Here is a 25,478-nt window from a genome sequence, read left to right as displayed (position 1 = left end):
CGGCTTACTAAAAGTTAGGAGAAGGAACTCAGAAGAAACAACGTTGGGAAGTAACAGGTTGTGTTGGAATACTCTACCTTTCTTTGAAGTCTATATGTTATTGTACAGCCTTTTCGCACATAGAGGTATAATCAGTTTATTTCAAAATGTCTTGTATAGCTTTGTGAAGTTTAGCATATTCTTTACAAAATCTGCATTTTCAAATAAGTTGTGTACCAGTTCAGGTAGTACTTTTTTTTAAATTAAGTGAATCGCATGGTGCTGAGAGTATGATCTGGGACTCCACTATGTCACGATTGCTTTACAATATTAGATCAGGCCTTTCGCGGAAGATGGAATGTAGTAAAGTGTTTAGTGTATGGAAGTTACGAATGTTTTTTCAAATCCGGATGTGAAACTTGTGGCCTTCCTTTTTCAAATGGGGAACTGACTGGTGGGGTGCTAATATATTATACATTTGTCTGTCAGCCTTTGGTGAAGGGGGTTGGAAATTCTGTGTGTTGAATAAAATAACATTTCAGAAAATGATCCAGAAAACCCAGATTTTCCCACAGATTGCAAAGCCAAACTGAGCACACGCTGTTACAGAAAGTGTTACTTCTTATATTTCCATAGGTTATAACTATAAAAGCTGTAATCCTGCTTGTAATCCAGTTCTGCTGTTTTTAACTTGGAGAGATTTTATGTCCTGTGCAGAGATGGGATCAGTTTTGGGGAGAGACGTAATAAGCTGAGGAAGTTGATTATTAACTGAAACACTTGTGTTCTTGTATTCTGCAGTTACAGAATTGCTGATTTTGGCCCATAATTGCTTTAGTTTGACTTGCCACATGGAAGGAATCACTAGAGTCCTCCAGGCAGCACGGCTTCTCACAGATGAACATTTGGCACCTAATGAAGAGTATGGACTTGTGGTACGTGTCTTTGGCCACATATATGTTTATCCAGATGCCATACGAAGGCTGTCATGTGTATGTTAGGAAATACTAGTGATCTTGAGCAGTGTAGGGGGAGTAAGATGCGTGAGAGTAGAATACAGTGTTTCACCTCTAGTTCACTGTTCTTGGGCTGCCTGTCTCTAGAAGTTGAATGTGGGTCTTTGGTCTGGTGTTCATGAGTGCTGATTGACGGATTTTTGTATCATAGAGGCTATTAGAAGACTTTTCTGGAAAAACAGAGGTAGAGGTAGTGGGATGATGAAGTGGGAATGGTGTAGTAGGTTAGACTGGAGATTTCAAAGTAATTCAACCGCTAGTGAAATGTGATGGTTTGTAATACCATGCTCTTTTAGTCCTGCCTGGAAAGGACTCCTCAAGTCTGACACGTGCCCAATATATTGGTGTCATTGCAAGAAGGAATGTTTTGAGGGGCCTAGAAAGTCCACTGCATGTTTATATTTGGTAAAAATGATGTCCTTACCTTAAAAAAGATGCAGTAGGTTCATTTCCAAATAGTCTCCTTGGCTTTAAGAGAGCGTCTGCCTAATGCAGCGCAACTCACTGTACCATGCAGCTGCATCAGCTGGCGCAACACCGTGTTGCCTTGTGCTGGTTCCCCCCCCCCCCCCCCCCCCAGCAAGGTACTGAGTGTCTTGTGAGAGAAGAGTCTTCTCCTTTACGATAAGCTTCATACTCACACTGTTACTTCCACAGGTTCGTCTTCTAACCGGAATTGGCCGATACAATGAAATGACCTACGTATTCGAATTGCTGCACGAGAAACATTACTTTGAAGTGCTCATGAGAAAGAAATTAGACCCAGTAGGTGAAGGGTGGTAGGGGGAAGAAACTTTCCGAGAATTGTGTCTCAGCATCAGGAACTGGTATTTACAAAGCAAGGTGGAATTATTTGGAGATTTTAATTACTGGAGTGTAGGAAGTGTTACTCTGGTTCTATAGTAATGACTTCATTCTGGATCTTATTCTGTTTTTAGTTGAACATGTTTGTTCTAATGCAGTTTAGTACTACGATGAGAGCAGTCCTGAAAGGTTAAGCTCGGAAATGTTGCTTGTAGTTTTCATGGCCTGTTTTGGTTCTACTTAATGGGTTTTTAAAAATTGTAAAATAGCAAATATTTGTCACAAAAATAACTTAATTTTGATATTTGTATGTAAATTAATGAATGCATAGCTACTGGATTTTCTTACCTGACATAGTGTAGTCCCCAGATATATCGCCAAATTTAATACTTCCATTGTATTTTAGAATAATGTGAAGAAACCTCAAGTAGTGTAATAATGACTTTTTGGAAAATTGTACCAGACTAGATTTGCTTGTGAGCAGTAAAATATGAATAAAAAATAGGCTCTTCAAATCTTTAATCTGATATTCTTTCTTCTGACCAGAGTGGGACACTGAAGACAGCTCTGCTAGACTACATCAAGCGTTGCCGCCCAGGAGACAGTGAAAAGCACAACATGATAGCCCTTTGCTTCAGTATGTGTCGAGAAATAGGAGAGAATCATGAGGCTGCTGCTTGTATACAGCTTAAACTCATTGAATCTCAGCCATGGGGTAAGTGGGAACTACAAAAACAAGAAATACAAGTTCATTTGTGAGGTTTTCTTTTTTTTTTTTTTTTTTTTTTTTTTAAGTACATCAGGTTGCTGCCGGGCTGTTGTCAGCACAACACTACTAAGTTCTGAAGAGTGAAATTATCTTTTTATGTTGTACGTGCTATTATTGTTTAAGAAGGAAGATGTGATGGGTAAATGCATTTTTGATTGACTGTGTTGTAGTCCTGGTAACATCCATTACACTTCCACTGGCTGGAAGGAAGGAGCGATCCTAGTTGCTGGGCTTGGAGTATTCTTGTACTCAACAATTTATCTGGCTGCTCTGGCATTTTTTGAAGAGATGGGATTTTTGGTTCTTAGCTTGCTGACGCGCTCCTGTAGTACCATGCATGGGAGGAAGTAAGGACACGTGCTTTCCTCACTTTAGGAGGACGTGATACAATTTTCAAAGCTTTTTTTTTTTTTTTGTATTTTTGTGTAAGATGCTTGTTAACAGCTGACCTTGGTGAGTTCTATGCAGCTCAAAGACTGTGCACGCTGAAGTCTCACTGTGAAACAAATCGCTGTACAGGCAGCTAAAATAGAAGCTATGCCAAATGCTTTCCTGAACTTAGCTGATCATAGTCAGTGCTTGTATCTACTACAAATTAATGATTTGGATTTCTTTTCAGTTCTTAAGTCACTTGATTAAGGTTCTTGCAATAGCTTTGGTCCGTAAAAGAACAAGTGTCACTGCTTCTTCTCCCTTGTTCAGAGCTTTTTTTTAGTACAAGAAACCTGTTCAGTCTCTTGCTGCTTTCTGAAACAACAGTAGCTACAGACTTAGTATGAGGAAGTATTTTTGTCACCTGTATAAATGAGCAGTTATTTGACTTAGGGTTTTTGGTTGATTTTGTTTTGTTTTCCGTTTCAGAGGAGTCTCTTCAAGACATGACAAATTTAAAGAAACTGCTGATGAAAGCTCTGACTCTCTTTATTGATGCAGCGGAAAGTTATTCTAAGGTAAAATGAGATAGAACTGTATGACTTCTGTACTGCCTTGAGAGCACTGGAACTGGACTGGGAGAACAAACAAAGCTGCTCTAAGGAGGTTGCGCAGAATCCCATCCCAGTTGAAACTGAGCAAAAGAAAATCTCATGCTCCTGCAATTCAGCAATATCCCAGTAGTCTCAATAAAGCCGTTGTATCAAAGAGCTGTCTGGACACTGTTCCCTGTTCAAACATCTAGAAAACATCTAGATGCCTTTAACATCTAGGATTACGTTTAGGTTCCCTAATCTTAAAGAGAGGCATGATCCCAAGCTTAAATGCTTTACTCTAAAGGCAGGCAAGACTAGAACAGTATAAAGAGCGTTTAGAAACTAGCCTGATGATGATGAAAGTAGTATTTGTGGAGAGTGAAGCTTCATACTAAACAAATGCGATGTGATCAATGGTAAAACTTGCAGTGAGGTAAAAATATGAGATAACTTTGAATTAGTATTTATATTAGTATCTTTAGTATTGCTCTCAGGAATATTTATTGCTTTCCTATAGAAACATGCTCCAGAAACTTGGATTTGTCTTTGATTTGTTAAATAGGACTCCTGTGTCCGCCAGGCCTTGCGCTGCAAACGGCTAACAAAACTGATAACTCTCCAGCTGCATTTTCTGAACACCAGTCAGACTGCTATGCTGATTAACCTGAATAGACAGAACCTGGTGGATTGCATCATATCCTTGCCTCGATTCTATCAGGTAGAATAAGAGGATGCTGTAGTCATGCTTTTCTGAGGATGGTCGTTTTAAACAATGGGTGCCTAAGCACTCTGCTCCTGTGAGCGTAGTGCCCAGCCCTTCCATGTGGCCACCAAGACAATGACATTGATCCCGTCATACTGCTACAGATGGGACCGTGCCTGGAGATGTAGGCTCAGTCCTAGACTGATGGTTTTAGCAGTTCTTGTTGGCTTGCTGCATTGTACAGCCAGGGCTAGCCAAGGGCTCTCATGCTGCTCTGAATCTACGCTACCCACCCCTTGTCTTCCATTGGTATCATCGTCAGTTAGTAAACTTGGAAATAAATGAAGTGCTTTTTGGAGAGAACAGATGACCCCCCCCCCCCCCCTTTGACATACTGATGGTAGTGTCTTTAACATGATGTTCACATATCATTAATTCTCTAGACTGTTGTTTTTTCAGCTCATGTGGCAGCCACCCCTCCCCTTCTATTCCTTCAGGTTTTTTTTTTTCCTTTTTGAAACAAGGTGGAGAACTGCCACTTTGTTGTTTGTTTATATGCACTCCTGTGGCATATAACCTTACATCTCCTTTAAGCAGTTGGGATCGGTAGAGTAGCCAGACGTTTCCAGTGTTGTAACGAAGGTGAGGCTTGTGTGGACCTTCACATTGTTTTAGGGGTTAGGGAAAATTATTTGCATATTTTGTTACCCTTGTATTCCTGTGAAATAGGACTGCTCTCAGGAACAGCATAGGTAGATGGGCCAAAGAGAAGACCTAAAATATTTTAACTATAGGAACGTTTCTGTGCAAGAACATACTCTTCCTGCTCAGTAATGCCGGCATCTGTTCTCCCTGTAGGCTGCTATTGTGGCCGAGGCTTATGACTTTGTTCCAGATTGGGCTGAAGTTCTGTATCAACAAGTGATCACTAAGGGAGACTTCAACTACTTAGAAGAATTTAAACAACAAAGACTACTCAAGCCTAGCGTATTTGAGGAGATTGCTAAGAAGTAAGTAGTTCTGTAGTCAAACAGGGCCATTTCTTTGATACAGGTGACTTTAAAGAAGCAAGTTGCATGTTTAATAGCATGTAAATCTTTTTAGTACTATTAAAACCTTTTCTGTGAATAAAGCCTAGTATATAGGGGCCTGAGATCTATGTTCATTTCCTCTTTAAGCACATTGTGGAAATAGCACTAGGTCATTTTTATCAAGTGGGATAAATAGGGTCCCTTAAGGCCGCCGGTGAGATCAATTTTTTTTTTTTAATGGATCAGAACAAAATAAATAGCCAGGAGACTAAAATGTATGTGTTCAACACAACCCTTTTTTAAGAAATAAAGGTAGTTCTTGTACCAAGACCATCTTATAATCAGTCTGTGAAGCCTTTCTCCTACTTCAGTTTTATGTGAAATTCTTTTCAGAGTTAAACAACACCCACCTACTGATGCTGCTCTGAAAAATCTGAAGAAATTGCTTACTTACTGTGAAGACATCTACACATACTACAGATTGGCTTACGACAACAAGTTCTATGATGTGGTAAATATGCTGCTGAAGGATGCACAGACTGGCTGTTGTCTTAATGATATGTTATCAAACTAGACTCCAACCTCAAACTAGACGACTCCAACCTCCCTGAAGTACAGACTGGCTCTGACAAGAACTAGTGCCACAGCTTGCATGGTTAGTACTGATTATTTAACAGATGTTTTATCAACTACCTGCTTACAATGATATGCTGCTATGTGAAAGTCGCTATAGAAGACTGGTGGTGGTTTTAAGTAAGTAAGTGTGTAAGATGCTGGGACTATGTTAAACTAAAGTTGTGTTTTGTATAATAAATCCTACTGTTTACAAAATACTTGACTAATGGACTGGCACAGTGAGTGGTGGATCTCAAAAGACCCAGCAGCTCTTTAACTTGGGGGGGGGGGGGTAGCTGATGGATTTTCATAGGATTTGTATCCAAAGAAGGAAAAATTAAGGCTCAGGTAGAATTTGCAGAACATCCAGTAGACTGACAGTGAAGTACCAGGAGAATTAGTAGACTCCTTTGAAAATTTTAGATACGTGGTAAGATGTTCCATTCTTCTTCTATTCTTTGATTCCATTTTCATGAGCATATGTTTTTGTTTTCTAGTTTAATCAATAAAGTGAAATAGCTTGTACAGATCTAGACAGCATATACTTAATTATTTGCTACTGTCTTGGAGTTAAAAAGAAAAAAAAAAAAAGCACAAGATTAGATTCTTATGGTTATGAAATGTTAATTCCTTGTTTAGAAACTCCTACTGGGCAGACAGGCTTTTAGCTTGTATCGATGCCCTGTCCTGAGCATAGTATTCGGCCTCTAAGCCGTTTTGGCAAGTTTACAAGATTGGGTCTGGCATAACTAGGGAAGATGATGACACTTGAACACTATTTCAGGCAGAAATCCAGGTTCAACTTGGATTCTGCATTGTTCCCAAAATAAACATAGTCTGAAGAGCTTCCCACCGATCCAAAAAAGTGACCTCCTGCCCAAAACTAGAGCTGATTGATTGATTGTAGCATACAAACCCCTTTCAAGTAAAATTAGTTACCTCAAGCAATGATACAGTATTATCGCTAGATGTTATCCTAGCAATGGGGTTGCTATGGTAGTTGTATTTTTTAGGAGCAAAAAGATGCTAACTAACTTGGTCTTATAGCGTACCAGCTCCTTTTGGGTGCTGAAAATTTTCATGCTAGCAAATCTTGCATTTGCCTGAAGTATTACTCACCCTGCACTTATCTCAGATCTACAGTGGTGGTGTTAAAAGCTGTAAACAGGTATAATAAATGGCATTAGCCCCTTTGATACACCTCTAATAAAATAGTTTATGTAGCAAGGATTAAGCATGAACAGAACTCTTATTTAAAATTCCAGTTCTAGTCAGTCCCATAAGACTAAATGAGACTGAGCCAAATCTATGACTGACTGAGTCAATGCCTGGCAAGCTTTTAAATTGAACTTTAAAGTGACTAGCACAAAAGGAGAACTTTAGCTAGACAACTTCAGAATAGCTGTCCTTCTGAATTTCCCCACCCCGGCGTCTTTGAAAATGTGGTACCACAAACAATGGGAGGGATTTAAAAGACGAAATTCTGCTTTGTGTAAGCGCACATACACCATTGTCCATGTCAGGACCAAACAGCTGAGTAAACTAAAAAGTTCTGAATTCAGTACTCAAGACTTTTTGTAGTATTGGCCGTTAGAATAAATGGTCTAACTTCTTGCACTGGTACGATATGCCTGATGCAAGTACAAGCTACTAAAAAAATCAGCAGTTCCAGCACTAGGAAAGATTAGTTCATTGTGGAAATGAGCAGATTATGGCAGTCCTGTACTTTACCATCAGCATCTGTAAAAGTCTTACCATACTGGATAGCTATTGTATAAGCAGGAGGTCTTGCCCTTCCAGCACAAGTTTAGTCGCAGGTCAGAGCAAAGACTAGACTTAACACCCCCCCACACACACACACGCCCCCCCCCCCCCCCCCCCCAGCACACACAGCTCATTTGTGTTCTGCTAGTTCAAGCATTTTTATTGTAATTAATACTAAAAATAACTAGGCCAAAGACACCTGCAGTGAAGTCTTCACAATAGTGATTTTTATTAAATTAGTTGCTTTATAAAACATTGCAGATGTCATAATTGTTAACATAACAATTTGCCCAACTGTAGTAACTGTTGCAGTTTGCTAAGCAAGTTGTTTTTTTTTTAATGAAAGAAAATGGCTGAGTTGTGAAAGATATACCACAACCCATGAAAACAAAAGGAAGTCTGTTTTTTTTACACTTAAACCAGGCAATTAACTGTTAAAGAATACCCAACCCATACAGCTGCATTAGTAGAAATTTAGATGAATGGAAACCAAACTATACTCAAGACACAAGTCATTTTTCAAATAAGGACCTATTTCCTTGTTCTGACCCAAAAAAGTGTCCTGTTTAGATGACAAGCTTTATAGTAGTGGGTATTTCAAGTGATGCATTTTCAGGTGCAGTATCCTTACTCCGAAGTTAGCAGTTTCCCTTCACAATATACTGAAAACCTCAAGCTCTAACTTAAAGACAAAGCAATTTTACTACTAAGTGCACACCATGCCCTTGCTGCAAACTGCTTTTGTTCATGAAACAAGTCATTCAAGGACGTACAGTTAAGGCCATATCACTGAACTGTGCTGGCAATAATACTTTGTCTTGTTGAAATTCATTTCCAATTTTGTGGTTGTTACTATGAAATCAGATAGCAACAATTACCATTATCAGTTTTTTTTGTTTTAAAAACTGCAATTTACATAGCATTTGAGTTTCTCCATTTTTAACCCTTTGACCACAGAACAGGAATCCCAGTGCTTTAGCACTGGTGTGTCAAAGCGTTAAACCACCAGCACAAAGATACTGCAATTTTGATTGTAGCATTTGGCAGAATTTAAAGGAAGAGAAGTTGTGCTACATGTTTAAGGGATTATGGGCAACAGAAAGACAACAGAAGGGAAGATAAGTGTCACATGAAGTCTTCAAAATCTTGTACGTATTCTCCATCATATCCTCCATAATCAGCCAGGTCATCTTTCATAGTAGCCTTTAAACCACCTCCAGGCACAACACCTTTTTTCTTCTTTTTGGCTTTACTCTGCTTAAATACCAAGAAGAGCATGTTTACTTAAAGATCAACAGTAATTTGTCATTTTTCTAATTTGACTTAACAGCTGCGCTCTAGTCATAGTAAACCTATTATATTTTTAAGTGTGCCACTGCTGCCTGCCGTTTAACTCACTAATCAGAAAGCACCATGTACTTTCCCATGTCTTGTCACTCACCTTACTTGTTTAGAGGCTTGATGACGTAAAGTAACTACCCAAATGCAAAGTCAACTGATCAGTGTTATACAATTACCCAATTTAAGGAATTTAGTGTGGCTTTTATCACCACAGTGGCTGAACATCTTCCTTGCAAAATAAGTTAAGTCAAGTCCTAACAAACTTCACAGAAAAAAAGTTATCCATTTCAGGATAAAGCTCTGCCTTACTGGAGTTTTGTAGGTGCAGGTTTCAGTAGTTAGGCTAACAAATTTAGATGAAAAACCAGGAGAGGAAAGTATAAAAACACAGGACGTAAAACATTACTTTTTTTTTTTTTTTAAAACGTACTTGGTTCAATAAGCTTCTTTCCAAAGTCTAGTTCATAGTAAAGCTTATCACATTTACCAAACTCTGGACTTAATGCAGTAATGCTGTACATGACATTTGTTTTGCATTACAATCTTTCAGTCACACTCCTGATGAATTAGAAATAGCATCATAGAATAACACCTGCCATTAAAACAAGCTGCATCCAGAATTTTCTCATTTTACATTGTGCATGTACAAGTTACCATTTATACTGAACAATGCTCAGCCATTTGTTTCCTAATAATCCTCCAGCTCGATGTAAAACAAATTGCATTGCCAGTGATGTTTTCTGCTCGAGTTTGTTGCTATCCAGTAAATTAATCACTGAATCCCAAACCACCTTGAAGTTTTCACACTTTTATTGCATACATTTAGGTTTTGCATCACATTCAGCATGAGTTATGCTTATATTAGGTCACCTTTTAAAACGTACTCTCTCTTGCCTATGCAGTTATTGCTCGTTTAGTTTGCATGGCACCATACAAATTCCATCTAACTGCTATTCAAAGTCCCAGTGACATAGTTGGACAAAGACTTAAGTTACTTCCATTAATGTCTGATGTTAATTTGATGTTTAACTACAAAGGAGGTTGAAAATTCTCAGGATACTGACACAGCATAAAGTGGAACAAAGGTAGTGTGTAGATAAGATTATTCATAGAAATTAATCAGGATTCTACCTGTGATCTCTAGATTGAATCAGTTCCTGACCACCTCATACATTTAAGTGTATTTAATACTAAACCACATCTAAGTTTATCATTTCATCTGCTGCTTCTACATATAAGAAAATCAGAAGTTCAATTCAATATTGGAACTGTCTCTATTTTTCAGCAGGTTAGCATAGTTAGTGGCTACTGCTGTTACTTCAGAAAAATACAGAAGTCTTACCTTTTCTTGTTTTTGTTTTTCACTGCATAGTACTGTCAAAGAATTTGTGATCTTTTTCAAATCATCAATTTCCACTACATTAGGAAAAAGGGAGATTAATCATCAATATTGTTCTTAGAAGGCCGTTAAATCATCTAACATTAAAATTCAAAATTCTCCAAAAAAAATGGAAATAAGCATTGCTAGTAAGTACTGGCAATTACTTGATTTAAATCAGTTATTAGCAGAATGCAGACTGAGTAACTTAGGCCTTTAACACATCATAATTAGCGTTTCAAGTGGTCCCCAAGAAGCAGGCTTCAGTAGGCCAGTTTCAGTAGACCAACCATCCCTGTATTTATACAGCACTAAATAGTATCAAGTTACTGTTTCACTGTAGGATATGTGCACAGTACAGGAAAAGAGATCTCCAACAATTCACCAAATACAGCCTACCGGAGTTGGGGTGGGGAGGAGAAAAAAAAGAAGAGGCGAGTTTAATCTAGTTTGTAATCTCTGTATCGTTGCATGCTGAATTCCAGAACAAGTTATTTTGCAGTCCCACAATTACATGAACCCAATTGTATAGTTTCCTCTTAACCGAGCTACTCAAGTTATTTAGCTCAGGGAGTCACTTCTTTTCCAGAAATTGCTTCAAGAGGAATGTGCAAGATTTAGATCAGCATAAAAAATTCACTTTCACACAGTGACTGCCTTGAACTGACATACAGAAAGACTTCCAGTCTTGCGCAAATCCTAGCTGTAAGAAAGTTTGTAGGGATGGAAGCAGATACTAGTCAGTGGGACACATAACAGTACTTTTTAAGTATAAGCTACATAGATTTATCTTGATTTAAATTTTGGGTTTTGTGTAGCATATGTTTTCAACTATAGCCCCGTTACAAGTTTGGCAGCAGTGTATTCTAGGAAGTTTTTCACTTAACTTACATGAAATACATACGTCTCGAACTAACGCTTCCAAAAAACTGGCATAATGTAATGATTTTTCATACTGTGTAATTTTCTCTTTTAGTAGTTTGCCAAATTCCGTGAAGTCATCTTTTGAAGAGGGATTCATGGCATCTATTCCACAAGTGTTATTTACACCTGAAAGACATAGGTAGCAAAGGAAACATTAGCTGGGATCCCTAAAAGGCGACACCAAGACAAAACAAGTAACTCTGTTCTCTTCACCTCTACTGATGCTATCAAGGGCAGGCAGCAAAACCAAAGCTGAAGTTTTGGTTTTGGTGAGCTGAAGCCCACTCGTTTCCCACTGACTTCTGCTGCACAACAGCTAACACCCCGAGTTATTAATCTGTACTTAAGATACAGATTTCGTTGCAAAGCTTAGTGAATTGAACCAGGTATTCTCTGGGGCTACGTTCACTATACAGAGCACCTCTCCCCTAAAATAAAGAATTCATGTCTTGAGCTCATCAGTGCAAAGTTTAGTTCATTCTTTGTAAGTCAATTAGATACGTTTTCCCCCAAAAGGTACTTGTACTCTTTCAGAACATTCACACAGCAGTCTCTTTCACCGCTGTATAAATCGTTTTAAACAAAAAAAAACATGCTTTCATGTTTGAAGAACGCTGCTATAAATCAGTATCTTCACCGGTTCTGTCAAAGCACAAAACCAGAATCACGTACCTTCAGTCTACTTCCTTCTACCCCAAGAGACGAGCTCATTCCACCAACTTAACTAGCTTTTTCAATGCCTAGCTTGTTACAGATTGCCTGAAGTGAAGTATGCATGCACTATGCTGTGCCACACTCCTCCAAAGCCTCATCAAGCTTAACTCTGTACTGTAAAGCATCTCAGATCATTTGTGTGAAAGATTTAAGTGCTAGCCTCTATCTTTCTACCAGAAGTGCCTATTTGTTTGAAAATTCAATCAGTTATCCTTTTCCCATAAGCTTCTACCAAGAGATGTTAAAACTTCTAAGAAAAAGTAGCTTACATTCCAAAGAGATGTTTTTGTGGTTCTTGCAATTCGTTTTTACTACCAGGATGTGCTTCCAGTAGTTTGGATTCAAATGCCTGTTTATTCTCAGTAACACAATCTGCATGTATTTTACTAGTATGTCCTAATCTGTTCTTTTTGTAGGATATCTAGGTATAACTGAATGTTGTATTTGGAGGATACAGTACTTCTGTCGTGCTACAATTACACTGACTTGCTGGACTCAGGCATAACACACTTACCAAATGTTTCTTTTGCTAACTCAAGGTCTGACTCCTCTTGTAATTTCTTTAGTCGTAGTTTGTCCGCTAACTGTTCTTCTGGTGTAAGTTCTTTATGTTCCTCTGGTGCCTCTAACTACATTAAAAAAATGTATATACAGAGAACAGCATTTATATTTTTTACCCTTGAGCAGAGGTATTATAAGAAATTGTGTTTTCTTCCCCAGGACCTCTTCATTAGCTCACTTCTGCATTAAGTCAGTATACCTCCAGCATGTACAAACCTGAAAACCATCCCAAATATGCCTAACAATGCTATGTTGTTTAATAAGTTGCTCATTTTTATGAGAAGTGGGAAGAATATCTCAGTTAAGTTTCACAGCTACATGTTTTATCATGAGGTGCACACAAAGGAAATAAAGATAAGTGTTATTTCAATAACCTGGTTAAATTACAGAGACATCAGAGCTAATATCAGCCAAGTGTTATTGCATACAAGATTTAATTTCTTTTACTAGACTATTCAAAAGCTTTACAGGCCTTGTTGAACCTCAACAAAAATCAAACCCACCCACTAAATTTATGACCCATGGAAGTACCAAAAAAGTACCCTTTTTTTAAGTTCCTCTTGCTTTTTCTTCTGTTGCTTTTCTTTTTCTTTTATTTTTTCTGCTATTTTCTTTTTTTCTGAAACTTTTGGTTCTGTAAAATATTGAACAATAAAGCACTTACAGTTGCTGAAAAAAATTGGACAACTTAAGAACACTAATCAAAGAAAGCCAGAGTCCAATTAACTATTTCTGGGTTCACATGCAGAGAATTTAAACATATGCTTTGTGAAAAACAAAACCAATCCTATCTGGGAAGCGTTTTTGATTCTTGAGATGCGCTCAAGACAAAAACCAATGTCTTATTTTGATGCTGCATACAGTGAAATGTACTCCTCTTAAACCTCACCTTGTTTCACCTCTGTCTCCTTTACTTCCTCCTCTTCTTCCTCATCATCCCAGTTATCCTACAAAAGAAGTTTTAATTAAGATTCTTTTGCCGATACTTTCTAGGTTTTTTAGATAATAAATCTAAAGAATAGTAGCTTACATAAAACCTCTTTAAATAACTCATCTATCCATTACTCCCACTTCCTAACTCAAATACTTAGGGTTAAGTCATAAGAGTTGTAAAATAAGGACGCTGCTTTAGGGAATTGAGAAAGATGCTTCAGGACCAGTTATTACGGTGAAAAAAGAGGGCTCCGTTTCCAAAGAATCAGAAAACTCATGTCAACACAGAAAAGCAAGATGAAGAACAGTCAAATCAACATTCACAGTAAAACGTGTAAGAGATTATAATACCTTTTATTAAACATACGAGATGCTGGAATGTCATCTGATTCATTCATGTAGTACAGCCATCACTAGAAACAGACAGCTCTGCTGAAACGAGTTCAAACTGACCTAAGCTGTCACAACCAGTGAAAGAATCACACACGCTAAGATACCCATTCCCGATAGTTTGCAGACACCAACGTAGCCTTCTCTCCCCTTAGGCAATCAGAGGGGGTTATACGGCTGCATGAGGAACTGTAAAATACGGATTAAAGTTAACCTGGATATACTAGCCAACAAACATACCACACAAAACTGTGCTGAAACAGCAGGGAAAGCAGCAATAAGCAGACAGAGTGACTACAAGGAGACCCCCATCTTTACACAGGAATACCAACTTCTAACAATCCTAAGACAGCAGTCAGCTTTTGGCCGATGACTGTGGCTGTTTCTCATAAGGAACATAAACATAAGGAGCTATCATCAGAAGTATCTTCCCACAAACAAGTCACTTAAATATCCTCCAACAGCAATCATCTTTTCAAGCATATTTTTCAACACGGTCTCAACAGTGTTTGCAATAATGCTCCACCTTCCCCCTACACCTTTAGTATGTTCAACATCCATGGCAGATCTTGGCTCCAGCGCTGCATTCCCCTCATTGTCAGTTATCAGTCACAGCCCTAGATTCACAGCCCTAGATCCTTTCACAAGCAGTGTCTCCTATTCTTATGGAGAATGTCCTGTTCCCAGATGGATGATCCGCGGTTTAAAACGCTACATGGTTCAAATGAACCAAACTAACTGAGCAAACAGTTTTCTACAGAACTGACCTGTTTATGTCAGCTGCAGACTGTGCCAACAGCAGTTCTGCACTTTCTTCCTGACGTTTATCTGGGTAAGGTTTATGGGAATATATATTCTTGTCTTAATGCCAATCCAAATTCTACTGGATGACCTCCATATGGAAATAAATGCTCTAAAAACTGATCTGAAGTTACATGCCGAGTACCACGTGACATACGCATCAGAAGGTAAAGCCAAGAAATCTCTCAGGAACCTAATTTTAGTTACCTGTTTCAACTGAACTTGCACGTTTTAAAGGGATTGCATTTGATAAGACCTATTTTACATAAAAGTCACACCACATAATTGTCAATACATTATTATATATAAGCTTAAAAACCATGAATTCTGAATTTCGTGAACTTAATAATGCAAGTAGTTATCAGAACTATTTATTTATTTCTAAAGATTGCTCTTAGTATGGCAAAATAAGATACATAGAAGAAGTCAGTATTGTATAGCAACGTGCTGATCCAAGCAACCGAGACACCCAAGTTCATCTACCAACTCATTCAAGTTAATTGGCACTTGTAAGAGATTCAGCTTCCCTTCCACATTCCAAGAAGCTGACTTGAATTTGCAGCAGCAGTATTATTTTAGCTCACGTCTAATAAAGAGCGTTACACCCACTTCTTAAATAGCCATTTTCATTACTGCTGTATATAGCTTGCTGCCTTACTCCATGCCCTGTCCTTCATAGACATAAGAAGTTTCTTAAAAACCAAGTTTCTAAGGTGCCAAACCCCATGAGGAAGAAGGGTATTCTATCCATTAGGTAAAGGTACTAATGAGGATGAATGAAACGACTATATTTTCTTATGACATCTGAGAGACTTCAAACAAGATACGTAGGCCAGGACTCATGTGATTACAGATGCATTATTTCTCCAAAGTAGACCATGTCACCGCTACCCACATCTGCATAGGTAGTGCACAGTGGTAGTTTTAGCTCGCAAAGCTGCAATGATAGAATAACACAAAATATAGCAAACACTTTGCACAGCACTGTGACTCCTTGTTATCTGACACGACTCTCCCCGTTAACGCTTAGATGGAATTTAAGATATCAACTGTTGAAGTCTCCTTCAATAGTTGGGAAGCTACCCACACCATAAGGATCATGCCCCACTGACACACTACCACTGCTGGACACTCAATCCAGGGAGCTCAGCATAATCAGAAGAGCGCTACTGGGTAGGGCATTCTCTGATAACATCGTCCGTGCGAGGATCCGCTTTTCAGCCTGATGTATTAAGACATACAGGTCTTCTAGCCAGGCTGAATATGTCCTCCCTCTTCTCAAAGTTGTTGAAGTTTTTTTGCTTGTTTTGTTTTAAGAAAGAGGACATGATCAAAATATTGGGCTATTTTTTTCCCCCCTCAGGGGAGGATTCTAAATATATCTCTATTTCTGCATTTTATAAATTGCAATAAATTCTCTTGGAGGAAAAAAAAACTTGCCTTAGTGCCAGATCTTTGTACTGATACTAAGTAATTCAGAAGAGGTCGTCTTAATTCCAAAATACATCCACTAACACCACTTAAAACTTTGAAGCATTTCAAAGATACTAATTTATACATACTTAACTAAAATAAGGTTACTGAAAAACATCTTCCATTTCATGCAAATAAACCCTTGATGAAAGCAACTATTACAATTTCATATGCTCCACCACATGTACCTTTAAATGTACAAAGATGCGTGTTCCAGAAAAACAGAGAACATTACTTGAAGATTACAGGTTCTCCACTATTTAGATTCCCAGTCAATATTTCGCGTTCTCCTTCAAAGAGGAAGGACTGTACCATGTCAAAGGCTGTTGCCTATACGATAAGAAGCACGTTTCCTAGTTTTGGCTTTGTTAAGTATAGGATTGCCCAAGAGTAAATAGATGAAAATTCCTTGGCAGCAGGCCTGTCTTCTGGGAAACTTTTGTCACTTACGAAGATGCTAATTTTAATCTCATGAAAGGCAAAGTTTCCTAAACTTAAAACAGTTACTATCTTTATTAAAATACCTCCATAACAAACTATAGAATCTGAATATATTAAAAAAAAAGAAAAAAGAAAAAAAAATCTGAAGTGTGAAATACCAACTTGAAGGCAAACTACTGGCCAGAAAATACTTTGGGCTTGTATTTTAGACCACGTCATTTTTCTTATGCAGGTACTTTCCTGAGGCTGACAGTTACAAACAAGGTATCTACAATCTAAGCAATTATCTCACAGGCTCAGTTGCATGATCTTTAGCATCTATACAGTAAGTGCAACTCAAAGTAAAATAAAACAGCTTTATTTGCTCTAGGGGCCCTTGTCTCTAAATGCAGCTCCAGTACTAAAGCCTTAATCCCTTAATAGTAACTTTCTTACTGGTAGGAATGTTTTGGTAGGAAAACTTTGTTCCTTTATCAGAGTAGCCATACAAAGCTGGCGTCTTTAAAAGAATAACAGCTTATAGTCCAGTTCCATTAAGACATTATATTGTAGATGAAAAGTTTCTCACTTTCAAAGGAATCAGGAAAAGCAAACTTTGCTAAGTCAATTGGAATCAAAAAATAAATAAATACAGACACGTATGTATGTGTGTGTACACAGATATGTAAAAATAAGTATACATGTATAGTCACATTCTAACCACAAGCTTTACAAACTACCGTAGCCACTGTATACAGAGATACCTTTACTCATTTTGCCTGGTGTAATGTGACTGACACCTATAAATGTAATAACACCCCCACACCCTATAGTTAAGGTGAAAAATAGGCAGCCCATAACTTACAAAAATATTTGGGTTTTTTTTGTTGTTGTTGTTAAGACAAGATGAACTACTTTTTTCATACTGATTGAAAAAAAGAATACCCACCCTAAGCTCCAAGGACAACCGTGTTGGCGTTTTTCAGAGGTTCTGGTAACACAAGCAGCAGCCTAAATAACAAAACCAACAAGTCCTCGCCTAATAAGCAGCAATACTCTATTTCAGAAAGCCTCATACTTCTGACCATAATATAGTACTCATCACCTAGTGAGCTACAGGATTGTCTATTGCAGCACCTCAGCACCTTGATTTGAAACAGAGAAGTGTTTTTCAGTTTACCCATTTTGATTCCTAATAGTCAAACACATTCCTTTTATGTCCCCTGGCATCATTTTGCTTACAGTCTATACGAACGCTGAGCAAGTTAAGATTTCTGTGGCATCCACCACTCAGTCAATCTGGCTTGCTAAGGGACAGCTGGAGCTAAATAAAAGACAACAAGCTTTTAAAGAGGGTCTGCTTTCATAAATATTACAGATGAACATTCACACATTTTAATACAAACTCCATGCAGACATTACACTTTGAAACACAGTAAGAAGAGAGCCTTAAGTAAACAAAACATCTTTTAGTGATCTGGACACTACCAAACCTGAAAGAGCATAGTAGACTGCTTTATTTTCCAACTGTGGTGGGGCTTGGGGGGGGGGGGGGGGGTGGGAAGAAGTAGGAAGAGGAGTGAGAGCAGGAAGGGACAGGCTGCTGCAGCCCAGAAGTTTCTGGTCAATAGAAGTAGTACTAAGACAGCGCTGCTTCCATTAAATCCAACTTTTAACGCCTCACCTAGTCTATGCTACTCAAAACCAAGGATCTGAAAGAGCATTTGAGAAGGTCTACAGAAAGCAAGCAGAAACCAGCTGGCTGCAGAAAAGCACCAAGCTGCTGGCAAGCAGCTCAGAAGCAGCAGGTGGATTCCCTAGAAAACTGGAGAGTAAAAGTGTCTTTCTCTTTTGTCACCTGGAAGATCCAATATAAAGCAAGTGAACCTTAAGGAAAAATAACCAGTCTAAGCGAGGATTAAACAAGCACAAAGCAGAAACGCAGTCTTTTCCATGTGGCATCTCGACTCGTCATCTCCGCAGCAGGCGGCAGAGCCCGGGGCCTCAGAAACCCATTTCGTGGCTCTCACCCCCCAACCAACCCCCCCCCCGGCTCCTGAGGAAAACCCGCCTCAAGCCCCGGCAGCGCCGCAGGAGCCGCCGCCGCCCTCGTCCACCGGCCCGGCCCGGCCGGCAGCACGGGGCCCGCCACACGCGGCACCATATGGCAGCGGCGCGGCCGCGGCGGCCCCGGTCTCGGCCCCCGCCCGCCCCAGTGGGCCCAGCCCGGCCCCGGCGGGAACAGGCCCCGGCCCGGGCCCCGGCCGCACCTTCACGTCGTCCTCCTCATCCTCGCCGGCCCAGCGGTCCCCGGCCACCCCCGGCACCAGCCGCTTCGCCACCGGCTCCACCACCTCGAAGCTGTCCGCGTCTGTGGAGGAGAGGAGAGCGGGTGAGCGGCGGGGCAAGGCGGTAGCCAGGGCTCCCGCGGGGCGCCGGGCACGGCCGCCGCCACCACCACCACCACCACCACCTACCCCACGAATCCGTCTCCGCCGCCATCTTGCCCCGCGGAGCAGCGCCCACAGCGAAGCACGGTGAGTCAGCCGCGCCGAGAGCGGCCAGCGCCGCGCGCGGGGCACGCCGGGATGGCGGCGGACTGACAGGGCCCCGCCCCGCCGGCCAGCCCGCGCTCCCGCCTCCCCCACAAGCACCGCCCCCTAGGGGCGGGGCGGGGCGGGGCGGGGCGGGCTGAGGCGAGGCCGCCATGTCGGTGCCGGGCTGAGGCGGGGTGGGGCCGCCATGTCGGTGCCGGGCTGAGGGGGCCGAGGGGGTGCGGGGGCCGCCATGTCGGTGCCGGGCTGAGGGGGCCGAGGGGGTGCGGGGGCCGCCATGTCGGTGCCGGGCTGAGGGGGCCGCGGGGCCGCCATGTCGGTGCCGGGCTGAGGGGGCTGCGAGTGTTTTGTAGCGTTGTCATAAAACACCTGCAGAGCGAAAGGAGCCTGCCCCGTACGGTAGAGATTTGCCAGGAGCAGTGCGCGCCCTTAAACGCTGCCCTCAGGAAGAAGGGGTTTCCCGGTTGCTGTGTTTGAACACGTCCCCACTAGGAAAAGAAGGCTGGGATTGCTGTTCCAGGTGGGAGGCACAGAAAACGTTACTGTCAAACGTACTGCTGTCGTGGTGTATTGCCCTGTAGAGGACAGGGAATAAGCTGTTTAAGAACTTTCCTATGGATATAACCGGGCCCACTTTTGGTGCGTCCTACTCCTTTTAATACCCTGGTAAGGTTAAAATAGTACCGTTTTGTACCTACGGAACCCGTCCGTACGAGGATGATCCTGCGGAGAGCCTGGGACTCGGCGCAGGCCGCCCCGTGCCCGAAAACTATCTTTTTCCCTGGTAAAGATGAGGCTTGTGACTGAGCCTGAGATAATTCCTCACGCCCTCTGCAGATGGCAGAGCTAAAACATAAATATGCTAACGACATAAAAAATACAGCAGAAAACCGTAAGCTTCTAGGAACTAGCCTCATGCACGGTAAGCTTTGCCACCTGACGTTGCAGCGATTACCTCTCGTTTACTACAGCTTTGTAGTAAAAAATATCCTCCGATACTGTCGATAGGCCCCTTTATGAAGGGAAAAAAAATTATGTCCCAATCAGGCATATTTTTATTAGGTTTGTATGGATTGATTCTTAAAAATAAGAAAGAAACACTAGAAATAGAATATATAGGACTGGGCGGGGGGGGGGGAATGCTACAAAAAACCTAATTCAGTTTCAATTCAGTCAGCTTGTGCTGTTGTGGATTATATAGTTTATCTCATGCTCGCAAACTATAGTTCAATAATTTAATTTAAATAGCTGCAGATAATTAATACATTATTCGTAGGCTTTTGATAATAACATTTCCTTCAGCAATGGAATCTCTGTTTTCTGATAGGCTTTCTCAGTACAAAAATTTCCATGACTCAAACGTTATGCCCCTTATCAGACAATAAATGTATATAATGCTGTGATCCCAAGACTAAGAAGAGACCTTTACATGCTATATTTCAGGACACAGTTTTTTGGAGCATCATATATTGTCCGGTATTGACACACCAATACAGAGTATTCTGGTATCAGTACTAGGGAACTTTTTAAGGTTTCTCGGGAAGCAGTCCAACAGAAATTACATAACTTCCTGCACATCTTAGATATTTCTCTTTTAGGATGCCTTGCAATGATTATAAATGAAAGCTCCACTGGATCTGAACAAATATGGCTAATAACTGCATATCTGTTTCCTACCCTTAACGGAGCCAAGAACAGTTATTCACAGGATTTGAATGACTTTCTATTCTTCCTATTCCTAACTCATAAATACAGACAGAACAGGCAGAACAAAAACAACTTAAGTCACAGGCTCTAAGTAGGCAATCCTATTCAGAAATAATTAAGTTTTACTAATGAGAAATGCTCTAGATTCATCTAGCACGGCTTACGTCCACCTGAATACTACTCAGCCCTCAGCTATTTTCAGTTCAGGGAATGAGAGGGAGTTCTTTAAAACAGAATGGGAGAGAAGAAAAGAGAAAATACTTTCAAAAGTTGTTTCAGACTGGTGCCATAAACTATTTCCTAATCCCCTTAATAATAGTATAAATTTATAGTAAAGGTAGGTTATGATTTAGTCAGTTCCCAGCTTTCAGGTTCGTGATCAAACCACAAATAAACATGGGCGTAGGATTGCAGTAAAGCTGTAGAGATAGTCTAGCAACCAGATTATGCTTTCACAATTTATCTGCATAATTCCTTCTCTTTAAGGTGGGGTTTTTAGCTCAGTTCCCAGGGGGGATCGTGGCCTTGCAATCACTATAGTTGTCCTTTACTTAAAAACTTTGAACTCACCAGCTGGCTTTAACCAAATTGAGCAGAGGTCTAAAGGTCCCTTACAGGAATTCAGTGTCTACAAATATAAAATAGGTATCAGATGGAAGACAGACTCAGTGGAAGGAAGGGCTGTAGCCTGAGCTGTCAGTCAACCACAGGACACAAATCCACAGATATCCAAGCTGCCTTACTTCTGCTGTACAGGGGCCTTTAGTTCCGCTGCAGTTAGTCCAGTGAAGTCACGCTGCACACGCAGTTGTAGCCGTGATTTTCCCACACCAAATAGCAAATGAATTCTGCATTTTTTAATTTCTAGAGCCAGCTGTCATTGGAAAGTCATTCTCTTGCTATCCCACTGGCTGGAGGATTCATTTTAAACAGTAGATCCATAGAAGTGAAAACTCTCTCTGCGCTTCTTCCAGTCCCCCCTGGATGCCGCAAAAACTGCTACATCCCACAGATTCCAGGATAAGTATTTTAAGTGCTTGAACTTTCTAGAGAAGTGGGTTTACACCTTCACCTTGCTGCAGATTATAAAGGGACTGTTTGCCTCTTACGGTTTCAAGCTGTCACTCTTCTCCAACTTCTTCTCCAACTTCTTCCCCACTGCTACCAGGGAATATTTTATTTTGAAATGCTCTGAGGCCTGTGTTGTCCCTTTAGATTGTTCTGCACGCAAGACAGAGAGAGCGACTGTCACGGCTCCAGAGCTCTGATTTAGCCAGAGGTAAGCAGACGTCTGTTCAAGACCTGACGTTTGATGCTTCATGTTGTTTGGATGTTCCTGATGGAATAGGTTAGAAGTGGAGAACTGTTTTGTCTGAGGATTAAACATCAAACTCGCTGATATGCCTGGGAGCTACAACCAGATCCAGCCTAGCCTCTACCAGTTACACTGGTCTGTTTCCTTCTACCTTGTCAAATGCATAAATGTTGGAAACATTGATTAACTTCATCCAGTTTACTTCATCACCGCCTCCCAACTCTGTGATGTCATAGGGACATGAGAATCTGATCAGATTTCTCACGGGGAGTTTACTGAACCAATTCTGATGCTTCTTGGAGAAGAGTTTTTACAGCAACAACTTTCTGATGCTGAAGAAGAGGAGACATTGGTGACCCATTCAAAATCTAAGGAAATTAAAGCTCTAAATTTTCAAATTTAGAATGGTGACACTAGCCAACGTTACTATTGCATTGTTCTCTGGGAAACAGTCTGTGACTGTCGTCATGCTGCATATTTTCAGATAGTAGTAATGCGAAGCCACTGATAAAATTCCTGTGATGAGGGATCTTTACTAACTCACGGTCCCTCTTTTTCTCCATAGCTTCAAAGGGTCACCAGCAATTCAGGCATATATTTGGGTGTCTTTCCTTATCTCCAGCCCACTGGTTGATAAGAGGATATACATGGTGCACGCTTTTTAGTTGCTAATAAAGACCAACTTTTGGTTTCAGAATGAGCGTTCTAAAAGTAGATCCTGCTGCCATTATAGGCCATAGCATACATCTGAGCAACTCTTGGCACTAGCAGTGACATTGCTTCTGACATTGTTTTAACTTGATTTTATAATTGAGCTCCAGGCCAACCATTAATGTAAATCAGTACTTGTCTCTCTCAAGCTGCACGAACTCTTGCATTTTATGACATGCCATGCCAAGCACCTCCTTCATTATTTCCTGTGTGAGCTATACTCACAAACAGCGTACCCTTCTGCTAGGTACTTTTTTCAGTTAAGCCAAACCACCTGTTTCAGGGGGTGATCTGCTTTCTGTTTTAGTTTTCAGATGCCGAAGATCTGCAAGGAAACGCATCTTTTCTTCTCTGACCCTTTTTCTCGCAACTGACTTTAGAAGCGTATTTCCAAAAGTCAGCAGTTCCACTTCAAGATGCTAGAGCTCAAAGGCTGTTAGAAGATGTTCCAATCTCATATATGATGTCTGCATGTCCAAGTAATGATGGATCATACTGAACTGCCATACTACCATGTCCTCTATCATCAGGAAGGGGGTGTAAAATTCTTCCTCCTCTATCAGGAAGCAATTCCATACTGGGACTGACACATAGAAAACAGTACTCATCTCTCAGCAGTTCACCAATGCAGACCTTGAATTTATTATCAGATGAGCTGTGCAGGTTCTTGTCTCCAAATCCTGAGTGGGAGATCTGCATTGGTATCCTCAAAGTAGTCTGTGAACGGGAGCCACTCAAGTAGATTTGCGTTGTCCACATCAGGAATAAACGTCACTTCTTGTCTCAAATATTTTAGCGCCTGAGGTCTTTCTCTTAGGTTCATTGCGGTCGCATGGTCAGACCGTCGGGTGTGCGCCTCTCTTCCAGTCCCATTGCTTCCACAAATCTTGATTGAAATAAGACAAAAAAGCACCAAAATTATTCTGATTGTTTCAGCCTCGTCTAAGCAGTTTCCTGAAACCTCTACCATTGTTCCCAAACCTACTGATGCAAATGTCGTATCACTCGATTCAACCCAGCCTCAAAACGTTCCATCTCAAAAGTGTGCATGCTAGAGGATCTCTGTTCAAAGTACTCCTGCTCTTTTCCAGTAACGTAAGTCTTTATAAATAGCTCTCCAAGTACGTCAATTTAATGGACCAGGTTCTCTTCCGTATTAACCGTTGAACTATTTTGGAATAACTGCTGCAGTTAAGAGAATCTGATTTTTCCACTAGGCTGCTACTTCAGCACACCACTCTCCTGTGGACTGGACCCCTTCTCTGCCTTGCCTCACGCTTCTTAAAATTTCTGAAGGGACATCATCTCCTCTGTTCGAGGATCTTCCACTCACTATAGTGAAACACAAAACTTAGGACAATGTGTACTAATGCTCCCTGTTAAATCTGCATATTCCTTTATCTCTCTACAGATTTCTCTGGTGCCTTTACCTCTGCTACAAGACTGATGGAAATGCAAACCTTATGGTAGATCCTCTTTTCTTTTTCAGGGAGAATGTGTTGCTTTGGACAGACTCAGTATTTCTCCTTAACGTGGTATGAGAGTTTTATCTTAATCAAGAGATTAATCTCTAATAAGTTTTCTTTTCTAACCTTCAGTCATCTAGAACAAGAGTCTGGGCTTTTCCCTTTTCACATTCAGAGGCCTAGGTATTTTGGAAAAATCACTCATGCTGTTTATATGCCTTGTCAAAAATCAGATCCATTGCCAAATAAAATCTCTCAAAATGAGTGGGCGCACTTAAGACATGCTATGAGATCGTGAAAGCAAGTCTCAGGACACACTCCATCAGCAGTCAGCCAGCATTGGTAGCGTGAGTGAGGAAGAGCTCAATCTTCAATAGTCGCCCTGTAGCGATAAGAAGCTTCAGCCATACCTTCACCAAGCATAACGCGACCACTGAAACGTCACAGGCTGACAAGACACTAAAACTGTACTGGAATCATTCTCTGTTTGAAGGACTCTTGAGTCTTCTACCAGTTAATTAGTAACATGCTTGCTGTCTCCCACAATATTCATCTACCTGCAGACCATCACCCAAAGATAAAAGGACAAATAATTTAACAGGAACTTGAGTTCTTTGACAAAACTACATTCAGTTCCTCCGTACTGTCTCCTTGCTCTCAAGGTCCTCCACAATTCATGGAGTTACATTTTTGCGACTTAGAAGAAACTGGAGTTGTACGCTCCATGCTATAACCTGTGCTTGTCTGTCCTGTGCACAGATTAGGTTTGAGCGTGCTGCTTTTATGTGCCTTGAGTAATAGGAAATATATACACTCCCGATGTGAGTGTATATGTAGACTATCCATTCTGAAAAACTGGGAGATAACCTCTTGTTTTCTGCTACTTTTCAGGTGTTATTTCAAGTGAAAAGCTGAGAGATTTAGTGGAAAAGAAAGACAATTTGTCTGAAGACAATAAATTTAGAAGAACATCAGTTTTTCATATAACAAGTGGAAGAGCCTCTTATGATCTGTGCTAGAAGAAAATCACTTCCAAATTTATCCCTTTTTTGTTGTTATTATCCATTTACTGGGCAGTAGAAATAACAAGAGACATAATTATAGATCAAATATATAATGTTATATCCATCCTCACCAAGT

At 40.5% G+C, this 25,478-nt stretch overlaps 2 protein-coding genes and 1 long non-coding RNA gene across 6 annotated transcripts in view; 2 read left to right on the top strand and 1 right to left on the bottom strand.

The window, feature by feature from the left end:
* Positions 1-6,101, top strand: part of SPG11 (SPG11 vesicle trafficking associated, spatacsin) — a 36,584-nt gene extending 30,483 nt beyond the window's left edge. For both annotated transcript variants that reach the window (XR_011143670.1, XM_009686368.2), the window contains exons 34-40: positions 781-914; positions 1,653-1,760; positions 2,346-2,514; positions 3,430-3,518; positions 4,099-4,254; positions 5,098-5,249; positions 5,664-6,101. Coding sequence is in view for 1 of the 2 variants with exons in the window: in XM_009686368.2 (XP_009684663.2) it covers positions 781-914; positions 1,653-1,760; positions 2,346-2,514; positions 3,430-3,518; positions 4,099-4,254; positions 5,098-5,249; positions 5,664-5,844 (989 nt within the window). In the remaining variant the exon portion in view is untranslated. The remainder of the gene's footprint in view (positions 1-780; positions 915-1,652; positions 1,761-2,345; positions 2,515-3,429; positions 3,519-4,098; positions 4,255-5,097; positions 5,250-5,663) is intronic.
* A 1,753-nt stretch (positions 6,102-7,854) lies between these two features.
* Positions 7,855-19,198, bottom strand: EIF3J (eukaryotic translation initiation factor 3 subunit J). Of its 2 annotated transcripts, none has more exons than XM_068958062.1 (8): positions 19,062-19,198; positions 18,855-18,955; positions 13,457-13,514; positions 13,110-13,201; positions 12,521-12,635; positions 11,260-11,418; positions 10,333-10,406; positions 7,855-8,903 (listed from the first exon to the last, which is right to left on the bottom strand). In XM_068958062.1, the coding sequence occupies exons 1-8, from the start codon at positions 19,084-19,086 to the stop codon at positions 8,775-8,777; spliced, it is 753 nt and encodes a 250-aa protein (XP_068814163.1). In that variant the 5' UTR covers positions 19,087-19,198; the 3' UTR covers positions 7,855-8,774. The 2 variants fall into 2 exon arrangements, with proteins under 2 accessions (XP_068814163.1, XP_068814164.1); XM_068958063.1 differs by having other exon boundaries at positions 7,855-8,906; positions 19,062-19,178.
* A 144-nt stretch (positions 19,199-19,342) lies between these two features.
* On the top strand, positions 19,343-23,658 carry LOC104151489 (uncharacterized). Of its 2 annotated transcripts, none has more exons than XR_695786.2 (3): positions 19,343-19,659; positions 22,062-22,125; positions 23,180-23,658. It is a non-coding gene; the product is annotated as an uncharacterized lncRNA (long non-coding RNA). The 2 variants fall into 2 exon arrangements; XR_011143669.1 differs by having other exon boundaries at positions 19,363-19,659; positions 21,715-22,125; positions 23,180-23,657.
* Positions 23,659-25,478: the final 1,820 nt, after the last annotated feature.

The sequence above is a fragment of the Struthio camelus genome, chromosome 12 (genome assembly GCF_040807025.1).
Source record: "Struthio camelus isolate bStrCam1 chromosome 12, bStrCam1.hap1, whole genome shotgun sequence".
Classification (NCBI taxonomy): domain Eukaryota; kingdom Metazoa; phylum Chordata; class Aves; order Struthioniformes; family Struthionidae; genus Struthio; species Struthio camelus.
The sequence above is the reverse complement of the archived record's forward strand: the minus strand, read 5'-3'. Positions and strand labels throughout refer to the sequence as shown.